The 16,205-nt window shown below is 45.0% G+C and overlaps 1 protein-coding gene across 1 annotated transcript in view; it reads right to left on the reverse strand.

Annotated features, from left to right (window-relative positions):
* Positions 1-16,205, reverse strand: part of asap1b (ArfGAP with SH3 domain, ankyrin repeat and PH domain 1b) — a 144,336-nt gene that overhangs the window by 66,569 nt on the left and 61,562 nt on the right. Inside the window, exons 3-6 of the mRNA XM_083655321.1 lie at positions 12,439-12,584; positions 10,083-10,157; positions 9,490-9,539; positions 4,729-4,858 (exon numbers count right to left, since the gene is read on the reverse strand). Of these exons, the coding sequence (XP_083511447.1) occupies positions 4,729-4,858; positions 9,490-9,539; positions 10,083-10,157; positions 12,439-12,584 (401 nt within the window). The remainder of the gene's footprint in view (positions 1-4,728; positions 4,859-9,489; positions 9,540-10,082; positions 10,158-12,438; positions 12,585-16,205) is intronic.

Here is a 16,205-nt window from a genome sequence, read left to right on the forward strand (position 1 = left end):
GTGGAGGGTTGAGTTGTGGATCAATACCAGTAACGATTATGTCAGTTGCTGACATTTCTTTCTGGCCCATATTCACTTTCAAGAAAGTATATCTATGTATCGTCACCCTCTTAAAATAATGGCCTAAGTCACTTTTTGAGGAAAATGATATTTTTGCCTAAATCATCTCTTCATGATGCTGGCCACCTCTGGTAAAATGGCGTAAGTCCTTAATTGAAAAGATCATGCTGTTAACCTGGTAGTGCAATGGCCTATGTCATGAGTGTGACTTAGGCCGTTTTATTTTTGCCTAAGTCAAGACGATGGCCTCTATCTTCCCAAAAGCGATAATTTTGCGTTTGCGCTCGTTTAACGCCGTGCGCAATGCAAATTGGGGGCGGACACAAGCGCATGCCTGTGATAATTGTACTGGGCATTGGCTGCCCCATGCCAAAGCAGGCGTTTCAGTGCTAAAATGTGGGATAGATGGCGTTACCCTATCGTCAGCAGCGCGCAATTACTTTGCGATAAGAGCTTTGAAAAGGACCTCTTACGCGCAAATACCTCTCTGCGTTGGGCGCTCTGCACGGAGATTACGGCTGCGCTCCCAGCGCAGAGAGGTATTTGCGCAGTGGAAAGTGGAATTCCTTTTGGATATGTCATATGCCACGCCAAAACATGCCACGCCAAAACACGCCACGCCAAAACATCAAATTATGCTGCTAAAATTGGGTATTAGCAGATAATTCAGTGAGGCAATCAACTATAACTCACGGAGAAACTTGTATCACATCGCAAAGAGGGAAATTAATTGAGAAAACTTGTGGGACAATGGACATAGGCTATTTACCTTCATAACCCGAAGGGTCATTGGCACCACAGACGATCTGTCAATAAGCTCCCTCTGTCCTTGCACGAGTGAGTACACTCTATTACGCATGGAGAGAATTACAGCATATTGCATGCCTCGGCGAGGCAACCTCGCGCAAACAACCATTGCGAGATGGGAATCTGATTGGTTTTTATTGACGTAATGCACAGCCTTGCTTGGCCACGCCTGTGAATAATTCTGGTAGTTAAGACCGCCCAAATCCCGTTTGCGCAGGGATTTTGGGGTGCAGATGATTTTTGGCAGAATTGGCATGGCTCTAATTTGCGCTTGCGACACGTGCCGTGAACGTTTCCGCATGCCCGCCGAGAATTGCATCCCCAACATATTTCGGGGCTGTTTTAACTTAGAAATCAGGGAGGTCACGTCTACCAGACAATTATATCACTTTGAAACAGTTTCAAAACATTTCTGTATAAATCATGACAAGTAGCTCCCGTGAGGTGGGGATGTTTTTTTTTGCTGCTCGGCGGGGGAGCAAAACTTGGCAGAACACCTGGCGGACGGCGCAAGGCGGAATGCTATTGTCCGTGACTCCGTGCCTTAAGGCACACGCAAACAGTGCGCAAAGCACTATTTAGGGATAGCGCCTGTCGGAAGATAGAGGCCCACGTGACTTAGGCAAAAATGAAACGGCCTAAGTCACACGCTTGACATAAAATGCAACCGTAAGTCAGGCCTAAGTCAGTTTTTCTTTGCCTAAGTCACAATGGCATGTTCGTAAATCGGCCTAAGTCATCTAATCAGTCATCTAATCGTTTGATGCTACATAATTGACAGACAGTTATTTGTATGTCAATAGTCATCTATTGTCATAAAAAGAAATTGTGGAATGATGAATAAATATCATATATTCTGTATTTGGTTCAGTTTTTTCTGTTTTCTGAAAAATTTGAAAAAGTGACTTAGGCCATTATTTTAAGAGGGTGACGGTATATCTTTTTTCTGTCTCTTGTTTTCTGTACAGCACTCTGCTGGACTATAGTGGACTGAGTAGCTACAACCAAGATGAAAAAGGAAATACCTCTGAGTCACTCTAATAAGAGCACATGTCAGCTCGTGGCCTCTATCTTCCCAAAAGCGCTAATTTTGCGTTTGCGCTCGTTTAACGCCGTGCGCAATGCAAATTGGGGGCGGACACAAGCGCATGCCTGTGATAATTGTACTGGGCATTGGCTGCCCCATGCCAAAGCAGGCGTTTCAGTGCTAAAATGTGGGATAGATGGCGTTACCCTATCGTCAGCAGCGCGCAATTACTTTGCGCTAAGAGCTTTGAAAAGGACCTCTTACGCGCAAATACCTCTCTGCGCTGGGCGCTCTGCACGGAGATTACGGCTGCGCTCCCAGCGCAGAGAGGTATTTGCGCAGTGGAAAGTGGAATTCCTTTTGGATATGTCATATGCCACGCCAAAACATGCCACGCCAAAACACGCCACGCCAAAACATCAAATTATGCTGCTAAAATTGGGTATTAGCAGATAATTCAGTGAGGCAATCAACTATAACTCACGGAGAAACTTGTATCACATCGCAAAGAGGGAAATTAATTGAGAAAACTTGTGGGACAGTGGACATAGGCTATTTACCTTCATAACCCGAAGGGTCATTGGCACCACAGACGATCTGTCAATAAGCTCCCTCTGTCCTTGCACGAGTGAGTACACTCTATTACGCATGGAGAGAATTACAGCATATTGCATGCCTCGGCGAGGCAACCTCGCGCAAACAACCATTGCGAGACGGGAATCTGATTGGTTTTTATTGACGTAATGCACAGCCTTGCTTGGCCACGCCTGTGAATAATTCTGGTAGTTAAGACCGCCCAAATCCCGTTTGCGCAGGGATTTTGGGGTGCAGATGATTTTTGGCAGAATTGGCACGGCTCTAATTTGCGCTTGCGACACGTGCCGTGAACGTTTCCGCATGCCCGCCGAGAATTGCATCCCCAACATATTTCGGGGCTGTTTTAACTTAGAAATCAGGGAGGTCACGTCTACCAGACAATTATATCACTTTGAAACAGTTTCAAAACATTTCTGTATAAATCATGACAAGTAGCTCCCGTGAGGTGGGGATGTTTTTTTTTGCTGCTCGGCGGGGGAGCAAAACTTGGCAGAACACCTGGCGGACGGCGCAAGGCGGAATGCTATTGTCCGTGACTCCGTGCCTTAAGGCACACGCAAACAGTGCGCAAAGCACTATTTAGGGATAGCGCCTGTCGGAAGATAGAGGCCCACGTGACTTAGGCAAAAATAAAACGGCCTAAGTCACACGCTTGACATAAAATGCAACCGTAAGTCAGGCCTAAGTCAGTTTTTCTTTGCCTAAGTCACAATGGCATGTTCGTAAATCGGCCTAAGTCATCTAATCAGTCATCTAATCGTTTGATGCTACATAATTGACAGACAGTTATTTGTATGTCAATAGTCATCTATTGTCATAAAAAGAAATTGTGGAATGATGAATAAATATCATATATTCTGTATTTGGTTCAGTTTTTTCTGTTTTCTGAAAAATTTGAAAAAGTGACTTAGGCCATTATTTTAAGAGGGTGACGGTATAACTTTTTTCTGTCTCTTGTTTTCTGTACAGCACTCTGCTGGACTATAGTGGACTGAGTAGCTACAACCAAGATGAAAAAGGAAATACCTCTGAGTCACTCTAATAAGAGCACATGTCAGCTCGTCAGGGTTCAACAGAACTGCAGTGAGTTTTCTACGGAATAATTCTGACGAGTCGACTAGCAGCACAACAGCCAGCCAGCAGGAGATGACAGTTCTCAATAGCAGGGGAACGTCTCCTTGCATTACATATAGATAGATTATATAATATAGATTAGATTAGATTTGTGCTCCTGTCCTGTGTGAGGCTTGTGAGTACATCCATTAAATCCCTACTGAGTAGAGATAAGGTCATGTGTGTATCGGTCCATTATGTAATTTGAGTTAAAAAAAAAAATCAGGATAAAATAGCCAACGAGGAGTAGGCGTCAACACCCACCACTAGAGGGTTTTTTGGCACAGCAGAGCAGAGTGAATCATGTTCAGCTCTAACAGCTTTGAGGCACACACTATCACACTGCTGTTAAACTTCATTCTCACTCCCCCAAACTTCTTTATGTACAGCCTGTGAGCAATTATGCCAAAGAGAGGTCATACAGTGTCACAACAGACATCTTCCAACACAAACAAGTTTACAAGACCAGTGTCTCATATGGGAATTTTGCCTTGGAGGCACATAAATAAATCACAAATAGTATGACTGTAGTATGACTGATTAGCTGCTCAATAGCTAACTGACACTCATCAGCGCTATTGACATTTCTGTTGTATTATTAGTCATATCCACTGACAGTCATTCATTGTAACCACCAATTGTAGTCTTGTGTTTATGCAATTTGGCTGAGAAAATGAAATTTAACTCCACCTCCACCACAGTTTCAAAGCAACTAGTAAATGAGACTGAATCCTTTTCATTACTATAGCAATAAGTCATTACTTGCATTAAATTACAATTACATTATAAAGTTACATTTTAGGCATTTATCTGATGCTGTTATCCAGAGTGACTTTCAATTAGAGAACAGCTTCAACATCTTACTCCAGCACACTACGAGGCTGTTTGCAGGAATCTAACTTATGGTCTTTCAGTTACAGAAATAATTTATCTTTCGCAAGGGAGTCATAGCCAAGAGGCAGCACGGATAATAAAAGCATTAAACAACTGACAAACATAAAACAGTGAAATTTAAAACATGAAACGACAACGCCAAATTACACAAAATTGTAGCGCAATAAGTCATTTTTACAGCCTGAAACAACAAAAGTGTGTGATTATCAGTGCAAAGTCACTGCACCAACCTCACACATCTGGAGCTGGAAGAGCCGCCGCTCCTTCTCCATCTCCTCTGCGATCTCGGCCCCGGTGATCTCCGTGCGGATCATCCCGTGCTGCTTGGCATGCTCTCTCTTCTCCTTCTCGATCTTTGTACTGGCACAGAGGAGAGGACAGTCAGAGCCATGTGAAATCTGTTTTTATTTCATTTTTATTTTCCAAATTCCATTCTATTTTTCCCTTTGTTTTATGTAAGGGTTAGGATCGATATTTCTTTGTTTTTTTGACGAGTTGGCTCTCTTAGGCAGCTTCTTCGACATGTTTCTCAAAGTGAAAACCAAGTTGTGAGGTGACGTGAGGGTCCCACGCAAGACCGACGCCCCTCTCAAAAGACCAAAAATACCACAATTGAAAACTGAATTATTTCTCTATTTTACAATAATTAAATCATTTACAGTAGGTTACTATAATTACCGTAAAACTTCTAATAGGGGCCCTCTCCCCAATTGCCGCCGAGTCTCCAATAACCGCAGGGGGTCAAACTCAATTTTGCACATAAGCGCCGGTCTTCTATTAACAGCCGGGAGTGGTTATTAGAATAAATATGTTTTTTCTCCCCCATTAGGCCTACGGTATGTTTTTGTGTTGACTGAATTCAGTCACTTACGGTAATGACGTGTGTTTTGGAAGAAGTCAGACGGAAGTCAGTCATGCTCTTTCTCCCCCTGTCAGACAGTTTTATATTTTATTCGGGCATGTTTTGGAAACTTGTCTTGGCGTCTACGTATTTGGTAAGTCTGCTTGTTTGTCTAGTAGTGCTGCAGTGCTGTTTCGTTAGCGTTAGTTTGGTAGCTAACGTTAGCGTGCGTTCTACAATGACGTTGCTATGACTTTCCAATGAAACACTAGTCTCGCTGGTCAGTGTCCCCTCCCTACTCACGGAAGGGAGAGGAGGCTGGCCATGGGCTGGCCAGTGAGACTAATGAAACACAAACAACTGAATGTGTGAGCGGTAGGCTAATGTTACTTGTTTAAAATATGGTATTGTGGCGACTGCGCACACTAAGGAGATTGACAGTCTAATTCACTACACTACCCAGATGGCCCGCGCGCCGACGCGGTGACGTCAGGGGGGACGCTGTTACCGGTATTTAAACCGGGAAGTTGGAATGAATGTTGTGTTGTCAGAGTGAGTGCAGAGTGTGCAATAAAGCACTCGGTTTTTACTTGCATCCAAACCAAGCGCTTCCCTCTTTATTCCTGCTGCTGGATTCTACTTTATATTTCCTGGATTACTACAGTATGGCTGTTTGGCAGAGGGATTAAGAGGAGAGCAATGAACTGATACTGTAACGTACTGGTTAGGGATGGGCATTTTAAGCAATTTAAATACTCGAGTACTCTCCTTCTATTATGAACGAATACTCGAGTACTCGCGCGGGGGGGGGGCGTCTGTGTGATTACTATGGTAATGACGGAGCAGGGGTAATCTGCTGTGTGTGGGGCTGTTCACACATAACGTTTGCATTTTTGCATGGAGAAAGCGTTACCTGGAGCATGTGAGGAGAGGGACTGACTGACTGTGATATTAGGTGAGGTGACGCTCAGCTAACGTCTAAAGCCTACCTCAGACAGCATCTCCGATGGTTGGATGGATGGCATTAGCGCTTCGGAGCGGACAATATTGTTGTGAAACAAGCGAAGGCTCAATTCCAATACATGTCCATTGTCCAGTATCATCCATTTTACTTACACTAACGTAAATCCACGGATTACAAGGTCCGGTGTTCTGCCAAAAAGTGAAAACTGACCACTGACCAGTGTGATTAACGTTACAGCTGCAGCTAAATAGTGATCACCATGAAACGATTGTCTCCCAAAAAGCGATTCTTTCTCCACATTTCTTGTGACTAACGTTATGGGAAACGACAGTGTAGTCAGTAAACTACTGCAAAGTTTTGAATGAGTTTTATCGGGCGTGCGCTATGAAGAAGCGTGCATCTGTCTCCTTCGGGAGCATATCTTCAGCCACCATTTTCGGGATGAGCTGGAAAACTTCCGGTTAAAACTTTCAAAATAATGTTACTTAAACAAAAGTAAATAGCTTATTTATGCACGTTGGAGGAGAAAAGGGTATTTCAACGAACGAAGCAGCAAACCTTGTATCAAAATACTCGTTGTGATGTTATATGGCGTGAAACTATGGCTGTAATGCATTACTCAAAATAAATAAGGTTACAACTTGCGTTACAATAAGCCTTTTATTTTGAAATCAACAAAGCGGATGACGTACTGTACTTGTACATTCTGGCTGACTTGACGCCCGTGCAGTTCATGCTGCCAGATCCACATAACGATGCATGCGTAGATTTAGACCATTTTTAAAGGGGTGGGGGGTGGGGCGAGTACCCGGACAGCGGAAACGTTACTCGAGTACTGACGTTATGAACGAGTACCCGAGTACCCGAGTACTCGCGCCCATCCCTAGTACTGGTAGTTGGATGATGATGATGGTGATGAAGGCAATACTAGGCAGTACAATACTAGGCATGTTTAAAAATCAAAACTGCCTGTACCTACCCTCTTGTGTGTACTATCTCACTGGTTTAAATAAGCAATTTGATACTTTCCGTTTTTGCTGACCAGAAATTCTGTGCAAAAACTAATAATCGCTTGGGTCAATTTCGTACAATAAAGAAATAACCGCCTGACTCCAATTGCCGCCTGGTCTCCTTTAACCGCCTGGGGTCAGACTCGATTTAGCATAATAAACGCCCGGGCCCTTATTGGCAGTTTTACGGTACGTCTAATTTGATCAATTTCAGACAAATTATGGACAATTCTGCAACATTCCCCCCATGTACTGTTGATCTTTATCACCAAATTCCATGATTCCGTCATTTTTTTTTGTTCATATGGCCTTATTAACTCATTGAGTGCCAATGACGACAATCGTCGTCAATTCGAATAGTAACGTAGAGTGCCAATGACGACGATTGTCGTCAATTGCGTTTTTTGACGGTGGGACGTGGATCAAAGTCAGATGCATCTCCTGTGAAAGTATGGTGGATGTTGAATGTGTAAAAGCTATTTTACGGACCCATTAGGTGGCGACAGTGCTCTCCAGATTAGATAAAGGTGAGGAAAAAAACAGAGAAGCAGCCGTGGGGACACGGAAACCGCATCGGTATGCATCGATATGCATGAAGCATAACGTTAGCTGTGCCTGCAGCAGCCAATCTGCTGCCACAATTGAGCCCCTCCGTCTCCGCTGCATAGCTCCTCCACATGATTAGTTGTGGAGTTGTTATTATTCTCAGTTGGAAGCGCTGGGAGCCGGTGACAAATACACGCGGAACGCTGTGAAAAAGCTGGGTTTTCAGTGCAGAGCAAACGCAGCACAGAGCCACCAGAGGCACCAGAGACACACCCACGGAGGACGGGTTTGCAGTCGAGGGGGGTGGGGCACGCAGGGCAGCATACAACACCGACCCAGACAGACCCAGACAGCAGGCTCGATGGACAGATTGGTTGGCAAACACAAGCTAGAATATTTGATGCCCACCAGCAGTAAATCAAGACCAGCAAGAAAGTGTAGGGTCTGCGCAGCTGCTGGTTGCAGCTAAAAAAAAAATATTATTTTGCCAAACAAAATTCCTTTTCGCTCTTTTATTGAAGGAAATAATTTTTGAGGTGTCACTACATCAGAAAATATTAGCTTCAGAGTCAGTGATGTGCTTGAAATGTTTCATTTCACAAAAGGCTGATTATCTCAGCTTCTAGTCTGAAACGTCTGTTTTTGCTGAAATTAACCTATCTTCTCCGGCTGATAACTAAAGAACGGAAAATGATATCAATAAACTTTTTTTTGCTGATGATACAATAGACTCTCATCGTTCTTTGGGCGTGTTCGGTGTTTACATAGTCATATCACACAATATTCTGTGGGCCTCGAGAAATCACTGAAAACGCTCTGAAACTCTGGCACTGGGAGCGTCCGTTCTCCAAAAGTGGCTGGCACTCAATGAGTTAATGTGTGTAGTTCTGTGTAGTGCAGCAGTGTGCTTTGTGTATGGCAGGGGTCCCTAATTACTTTTACCCAAGGGCCCCATTTTGCTGAGGGCAGAGGGCTGGGGGACGAATGGCGCCGGGACATTTGAAACCAGATTTAGAGGAATAACTCATTTTAAATGAACAGTTGTGATGTCATTATTCAGTCTTAACCACCAATATTTGATCCTTTTCTCACTCACTCCTATGTCACCACCGCTCTCCCTGCAGGGCTTGAAATTAACTTTTTTGACCACCTGCCAATATGGCTGCAAGATTTTAAACTTACCAGCCAATTAGAATTTCCACTATCCCAAATGTTTTTCTTGAAATAAATCAGAATATGAGTGGGTTAATTTAAGCATAAGTATCAGTAAGTGGCCCGGGATTCTCAAAGCCTGTGTTGAGGGTCACACAAGAACAAAAATGCACTCTTGAAGCTAAATAAATCCAAAACCAACTAGTTAATTATTTACATTTTTACTTCAAACTTCCTCAATGTAGAACAGTCATTTCTTACACATGAGATTACTTTTAGCCGTTTAGTCATCAAGATTATTGAAAAATAAAAAATTAAATATTGAAAGATGGTGGGGGTCGCGAGCCATTGCACCATTATTTTGGGGGTCGGGGGCTGAAAAGTTTGGGAATCCTTGCAGTAGGCTATAATGAACTGGAAAAACATACATGGTACAATTATACAGAATTCCAATAGCACACAGTAATGATCCACTTACAACTTGGCTTCATAGTCTTTCCACGCTTTGTCAAAGGGCTTCTTTATGTCCTGCAAAAAAGAGGGAGGACAAGCGTCAGTAAACTACAGAGAGGTCACCTAGAGGTCACCATGGGTCCAGAGCTGAATCTCTCTATCAGAGGCCCGGGAAAGAACTCACATACACTGCTCACGATTTATGCTCTGGACGGCCAGCGAGTGGCCACGCCCCTCCCTGTTCCCCGAGCCTCATGGGTTCACGACCCATTTATTTGCTGCGCTCGCCTCAAGCACAACACAAGGACACTGTTTACTCCCCCAAGATTTACAGTGTGATCTTTTAAACAGAGACAGACTTCTACTTCCCCATCTCTCTAGTCGCTCTATCTCTGTTTGACACACACACACACGCGCGCACACACACACACACACACACACACACATGCGCGCGCGCACACACACGCACGCACACACACACACACACACGCACGCACACACAGACAAGTCGAGAGATGAATGGAGATGTGCTGACGGGGCTGGGACATCCCATGGGGGCCAGGAAGGAAGAGAGGGAGAGAGGGGGGATGAGAGAAATGGCTTTATGGTAAATCTCACCCCTTTCACGCCTTTCAGGTCACCCTTCAGCAGCGAGTCCAGGGTGAAGATCACATTGTGGCTGAGGCTCTGGAGCTGAGAGGGACCATGGGGGGGGGGGGGGGGGGTAACACAGAGAGACACAAGGCAAAATAGTTAATGTAGTGTATCATAACATAGGGAGAAAAGCAAATATTTAACCAATGCATGCATTGTGCTGCCACTGGCCAAAGAACATTACAAAACGTCATAGAAAACGTGCTGCAGAATAGCAGCAGGAATGCAGTTTAGCCGATTGAAGATTTAGCAAAAAGCTTGATGCTGCCAACAGAGCTCGGCTTGCCTCCGCTATGCTCAGCAGCTCCAACCAGTAAGGCTCAGCAAGGTCATTTACAACAGTACTAAGCATTAAGTCCCTGTTGTCGTGAGCCAAGTACACACGGACACACACACACACGAACACACACACACACACACACACACACACACAGACACACACACACACACACACACAGCAGCGGTCAAGGAAATAAACAACACTTAATGGGCGCTAATGTGCTTCTTAAGTGCCTGTCTTGCATATGGCCAACGTCAGAATCAATCTGCTACTGGCTGGCTGCCGGTACGCTCTCACAGCCCGTCCAGGAAACCAGCACACCGTAACTGTCTCTCTCACCTCACCAGTCACTCACACACACACACACACACACACACACACACACACACACACACACACACACACACACACACACACACACACACACAGACAAACTGTAGCCCTGTAACAAATCATATCAAAGCAGTCTATACAATCCTTACACTGAATCCAATAGCACACGCAGGGCATCTGGGACAGGCACTATTCATCAATACTCATTTGGATTGCACGCACGCACATACCATCAGCCCTAGGGGGTGCAGTTATTGAGGCCTAAAAAAATCCATTCAATGTACTCAAAATGACAAAGACAGAGTTGAGAGAGAGAGAGAGAGCAAGAGGGAGGGAGAGACTGAGAGAGAGAGAGAGAGAGAGAGAGAGAGAGAGAGAGAGAGAGAGAGAGAGGAATGTCTATAGATATTTTCAGTTTCCTAGTTTCCAGGCAATATGCATGTAGTGCCAACAGGTGGTTGATTTAGGAAGGTTTCAGGATGGACACACACATACACAGACACACACACACGCATGCACACGCAGTGCACGCACACACACACACACACACGCGCACACACACACACACAATCAGTCGCTCTTAGTCCTGCCGAGTGTATTTATGGCGTCTAATCTCGCTGCCAGCCACACAGGAAGAGAGAGAGAAGGGGGGGGGGGGCTGGCTCTTCTTCCAACAACAATCACTCACAAAGGATTCAAACAGGACACGTTATTCAACAGAAACGTCAGGGGAAATCCATGGCAGGCCGATAAGAGCCTGGTCTGGAGGAAACAAAAAGACAAGGCTCAGAGCGAGATACAGCCGCAGTCAGCTATACTGTCTGACTGCACTGACGCTTCTGACAGTGGAGGCGTTTTCCTACTACACTTTAACACAAGTGTAGAGATTGATGAACATGTTTTACTTGGCTGAACTCCATAGACAAACAAGGACACACAAGTCTGTATTGTGAGCACTTTCATTGACTCCATTCATTCCCTAGCCTCTCAAGACAGACGCGTTGGCTGGCTCCCGCAATTTTCAAATGTTCCCAACGACTACCGTCTGTACTTCAGCAGGTCTCAAAGTTGGTCAAAAATAACTAAGGCAGGATATCACCTGCCCTGGTTATGTGTCCAAGTGTCGTGATTGGTCGAATACCATCAAACTTCCTTCCAGTCTGAAGCATTTTTTTCTTTGGAAGATGACAACTTCCTTTGTCCAAATTTTAATGGTGTAAAGTACAGACTGTCTATTTGAAGATTGTGGAAGAGATAGACTGGCTTGAGAGACTATTCATTCCCTAACATCTAACCCTAACTTTAAAATGCTCCACCACTACATGCCTAACCTTAACCCTTACTGTAACTAAACCTAATCCTAATCTTAAAGCAATACTCGGTCGCTGCTTCACCACTCCACCACACTGCCGATCTAGCGTTGACTAGCACCATGCTTCCTCTGACACATGCACAGTAGCCAGCCACTTCTTTTCATGACAGCGGGGAGCTTCACTGGGAGGACGTAGCACGTGGGAGGATCACGCTATTCCCACCAGTTCCCTTCCCCTCTGACCAGGCAGCCCGACCAACAAACTTGATGTTAGATGAAAGTGAAATTAGGTAAAAATTTCAGTCACATCACAACAAACATCTTTCTATTCTTGTGAAGACATTTTTGGCAGAGAAAATACACACACACACGCGCGCGCGCATGCACACACTGACCAGGTTCTTGAGCAGGGCCGACAGCTCCTTGGTGAGGGAGGAGAACTTGACGAAGGCTGTTCCCAGGTCAGGGTTGTCACGGCTGATGAAGTTGCTGCCAAACTTGTCCAGAGCCTGGGTATAGTTCTCTTCATTCTGGACATGGTCTGTGATGGAAACAGAGCGCAAGGTCAACCAGCAATCAGTCTACCTGCCCTGGCCTCATGACCCATCCTCAGTTCAAAACATTGCAGATTCGCAATAGCTGCAACCACATATGTGAATTTCCGAAATGCAGGATGGCAGGGGCCGACCACCCTACTACCCTACCCCCCCAAACGTCCCCTTTTAGCCAATTGGCATGAACACAACACACACCTTCACACACACACACATGAACACAACACACACCTTCACACACACACACATGAACACAACACACACCTTCACACACTTGACCTCCGTGCCAAATTTCAGCCCTCTGCCCCTGCCATCCTGCATTTCAAAATGTATCCCATACCCCCCTCATGAACACAAACAGTCAAACACACACCTTTACACACATACACACTTGGGCCCCTATTCTCCCACAGGCCTTCGGCGCTAAAACGGGCCATCGGCGCTAAAAAACGTGCCTTGCGCCTGTCTCGGGAAGATATCAACATGGCTTTAGGCTGGTAAATGCGCTTTACGCTGAATGAGCGTGGCGCAGTCCCTGAATGGGCGAGAATGGGCGTGTCGGCCTTAAATGCCGGCCTAATGATATCTTCCCACCTGGCGTAAATTTAGCGCTTTGCGCTTTTGTAAACCAGGCCTATTCAGTGCGCCAGTTGAGCGGGGCGCTCCTCTGCCTCTCCCCTGTCACCCTTCTCTGTCTCTCTCTGAAACCAGGCCTATTCAGTGCGCCAGTTGCGAGGAGCGCTCTTCTGCCTCTCCTCTGTCACCCTTCTCTGTCTCTCTCTGACTCCCTCGCTCAGACAGACACAACACACGTCCCATAGGAAAAAGAAGTTGTAAGTTCACTGCCTGTGTAATGTCCCAGCATGCATTGTGCTACTCCATTTCGCTACTACCGTAAATAGCAACCAAATGAGCCGAAATAGATATAAAGGTAGATCTAAATAATGTGTAATGGTAACACAACCTGCAATTGTAGAACATTTCAATATTGGACCAAATAAAACATCGAAATGGAAACACCACCCTATGTGAAACATATATGTCATCCTGGGCCTATATATATCCCTTGTCGATTTAACGTGATTTAGATAAGTGACAGCGTCACTTCTACTGTCATGTCCTACTGTGATGTCCGCTCCAATAAATTGGCTCTACTTCACATTTTAGTTTTACAATAAAAACACATTTATGCAATGACTTTACATAATGTAGGCTATATTTATGTGCATCATCCTACCTGCAGCAGGGGAGAGAAAACGATATCTTTCTGGACAAACTTTCACCAATCTAATTAATCTCATCATATAGGGATAGGCTATATTTTTCTAGCTGATGCATTTAGAACATTTTTTCACTTTGATCTTGGTAGTGTAGCGTATTTACATGCTTGCAGTATTTAAACTGCAGTTAGATTGGTTTGAGAAGCATAATAATATGGAATAATAGCCTATATATGGAGACAGACAGACGGGATGAAGGGAGGGGGGGGGGCAGAGCACTTGGCTTTGTCTGGTTTTACTGGATTTCTCCTGGAATTGGAGCTTAAAAGGCAAGCGTGTGACTCTTTACTGCACTTCTCCAATGAGCGGACTGTGCATAATTTTATGCTTAAAAGGCGTGGTTATAATGGTTGAGGCTGCGTGTAGCGCCGACACCAAGATATCGAGTGCGCTGGTCCACACCCACTAATCTGGGCTGCGCCAGGCCTTAAACGCAGTTTCTACGCCGATACAACGATAGGGCCCTTGATCTCCATGCCAAAATTCAGCCTCCTAGGACAAAAACTGTGACCGCTAAAGGGTGGTGAACCGACTGACCGACCAGCCAAGAGCTGCTGGTCGCAGCTAAAAATAGAAAAAGAGAGACCAGGGCCAAGTTCATAATAATCACATGAAAGTACAGTAGTAATATTTAACTGATGCCATGAGGCGCTAGTGAAGCAGAAAGTGACAGTTACAGTTTACTGTAGTAGTCTTTTTTCCAATAAAAATAGACTCTGGGTTCCCAGATTGCAAATAAATAAACTAATTTTTCCCAGTTTTGAGGTGTTTAGGCTGTAATTTGTAGCTACAGAAGAAAATAACCCAGGTTACACTTACGTTATCGTGTATTACTGGACACGTTACTAACTTTGCAGTCTGAGCCATCTTACAGTACATGCAGTATGTGCTGTATCACACTGCAGCATTTAGGTTTTCTATTATGGCCCATTTCCACCGCTGGTATCAGCGCAGCCCCGCCCAGCTCGTCTCGCTTTTTTGTCTCATTCCACCGATCAAAAACCTGGCCAGCCTGGGTCGAGTCGGGGTTGAGTCGTGCTAGTTTTGGTCCCTGCTTTGTTGAGGTTCTAGCGCTGTGGACCCGGTATCATACGGTGACGTCAAAACACTGCAGACGACTGATTGGTCAGGCAGAATTGTGTCTACTCTATCTACTGCATGTCAATGCTGGATACCAGTTTAGTGGGGATTACCTTCTCTTCTGTTATTTCCATCAGTCTTTTGTGTTGCTGCCGCAGCTCTGGTGAAATAAAAGCGATCTCCTTACTCAGCTTAACATGACAGTGGTTTTCAATTGTTTTGAGAGAAAAAAAAATCCGCTCCTCAGGAAGCCCTTTGTAGCTGTCTGCAGCGTCGGCTCCGCTAGGCCGCAGCGGGGCTTTGGTGAAGCCGCGGTCTTGCCAGGTGAGAGGCCGCCGGGGTAGAGACTTCACTCTGTAGCGCAACCCCCGTCCCTCGCGCCCGTCCCTCGCGCAGCGCATGTGAGTTTGACTAACAACAAAGTGATATCCATTCTCCTGGCTGATTGTCACATTTGCCCATGTACACTGTAGGTCATTTAGAGGCACCAGTATTTCATAAACAGTTTAAAAGTTCTGTGTATGGATTTAATTGTAACGTTATATGTTATAGCCTACTTCGGAATATGGGCGGAGGGCAGATATGCGGTCGCTATGACGACCAGGTGTGGGCGGGGGTGGGTGGGGGCAGATGACCAGCGGTGGAAGCAAAACGTCCATCCGGTTGAAACAAGTAGAGCCGAGTGGTGACGAGCTGTGCAGGGCTGTAAAATGTGGTGGAAATGAGCCATTAGGGTATTTATTTTGTTGGGGGAAAATTATTGGAAAAAGGATTTTAAAAACCATTGATTTTTTGACCTTGTGCCCTACATTTCATGCCAGAGATGCCCCAATACATTTTTATTTATCAAAAGCCAAAGTAGCCTTGCCATAAAAATGACTTAATTCCAGACCTGAAACATTCCCAACCCAGTGTTCAAAATGGCTGCCGTGGGAATGAGGTCAATTGTCTCTTCCGTGAAAGACTAACACGCTTTTTGAGGATAAACATCTGAAAGAGTCTCTTCTGTGAAAGACTAGCAAAGCTTTTTGAGGAGAAACACCTCAAACAGTCAGTTTAAAGGGAGGATGCTGATTACTGAGGATACATCATACAAAACAAACTCAGGTGTTTGTTTCTGGGACAGCCTGGATACACACATCCACACACACCATCTGGCCTACAAAGGCAATGTTCAGACAAAAAAAGCAATAATTATTTTTTATTAAGAAGTCTAGATCCCAGTGTCTTGTTGGGGAGGGGGGGTGT

This window comes from Poromitra crassiceps (assembly GCF_964638095.1).
Source record: "Poromitra crassiceps genome assembly, chromosome: 2".
In the NCBI taxonomy this organism is placed as follows: domain Eukaryota; kingdom Metazoa; phylum Chordata; class Actinopteri; order Beryciformes; family Melamphaidae; genus Poromitra; species Poromitra crassiceps.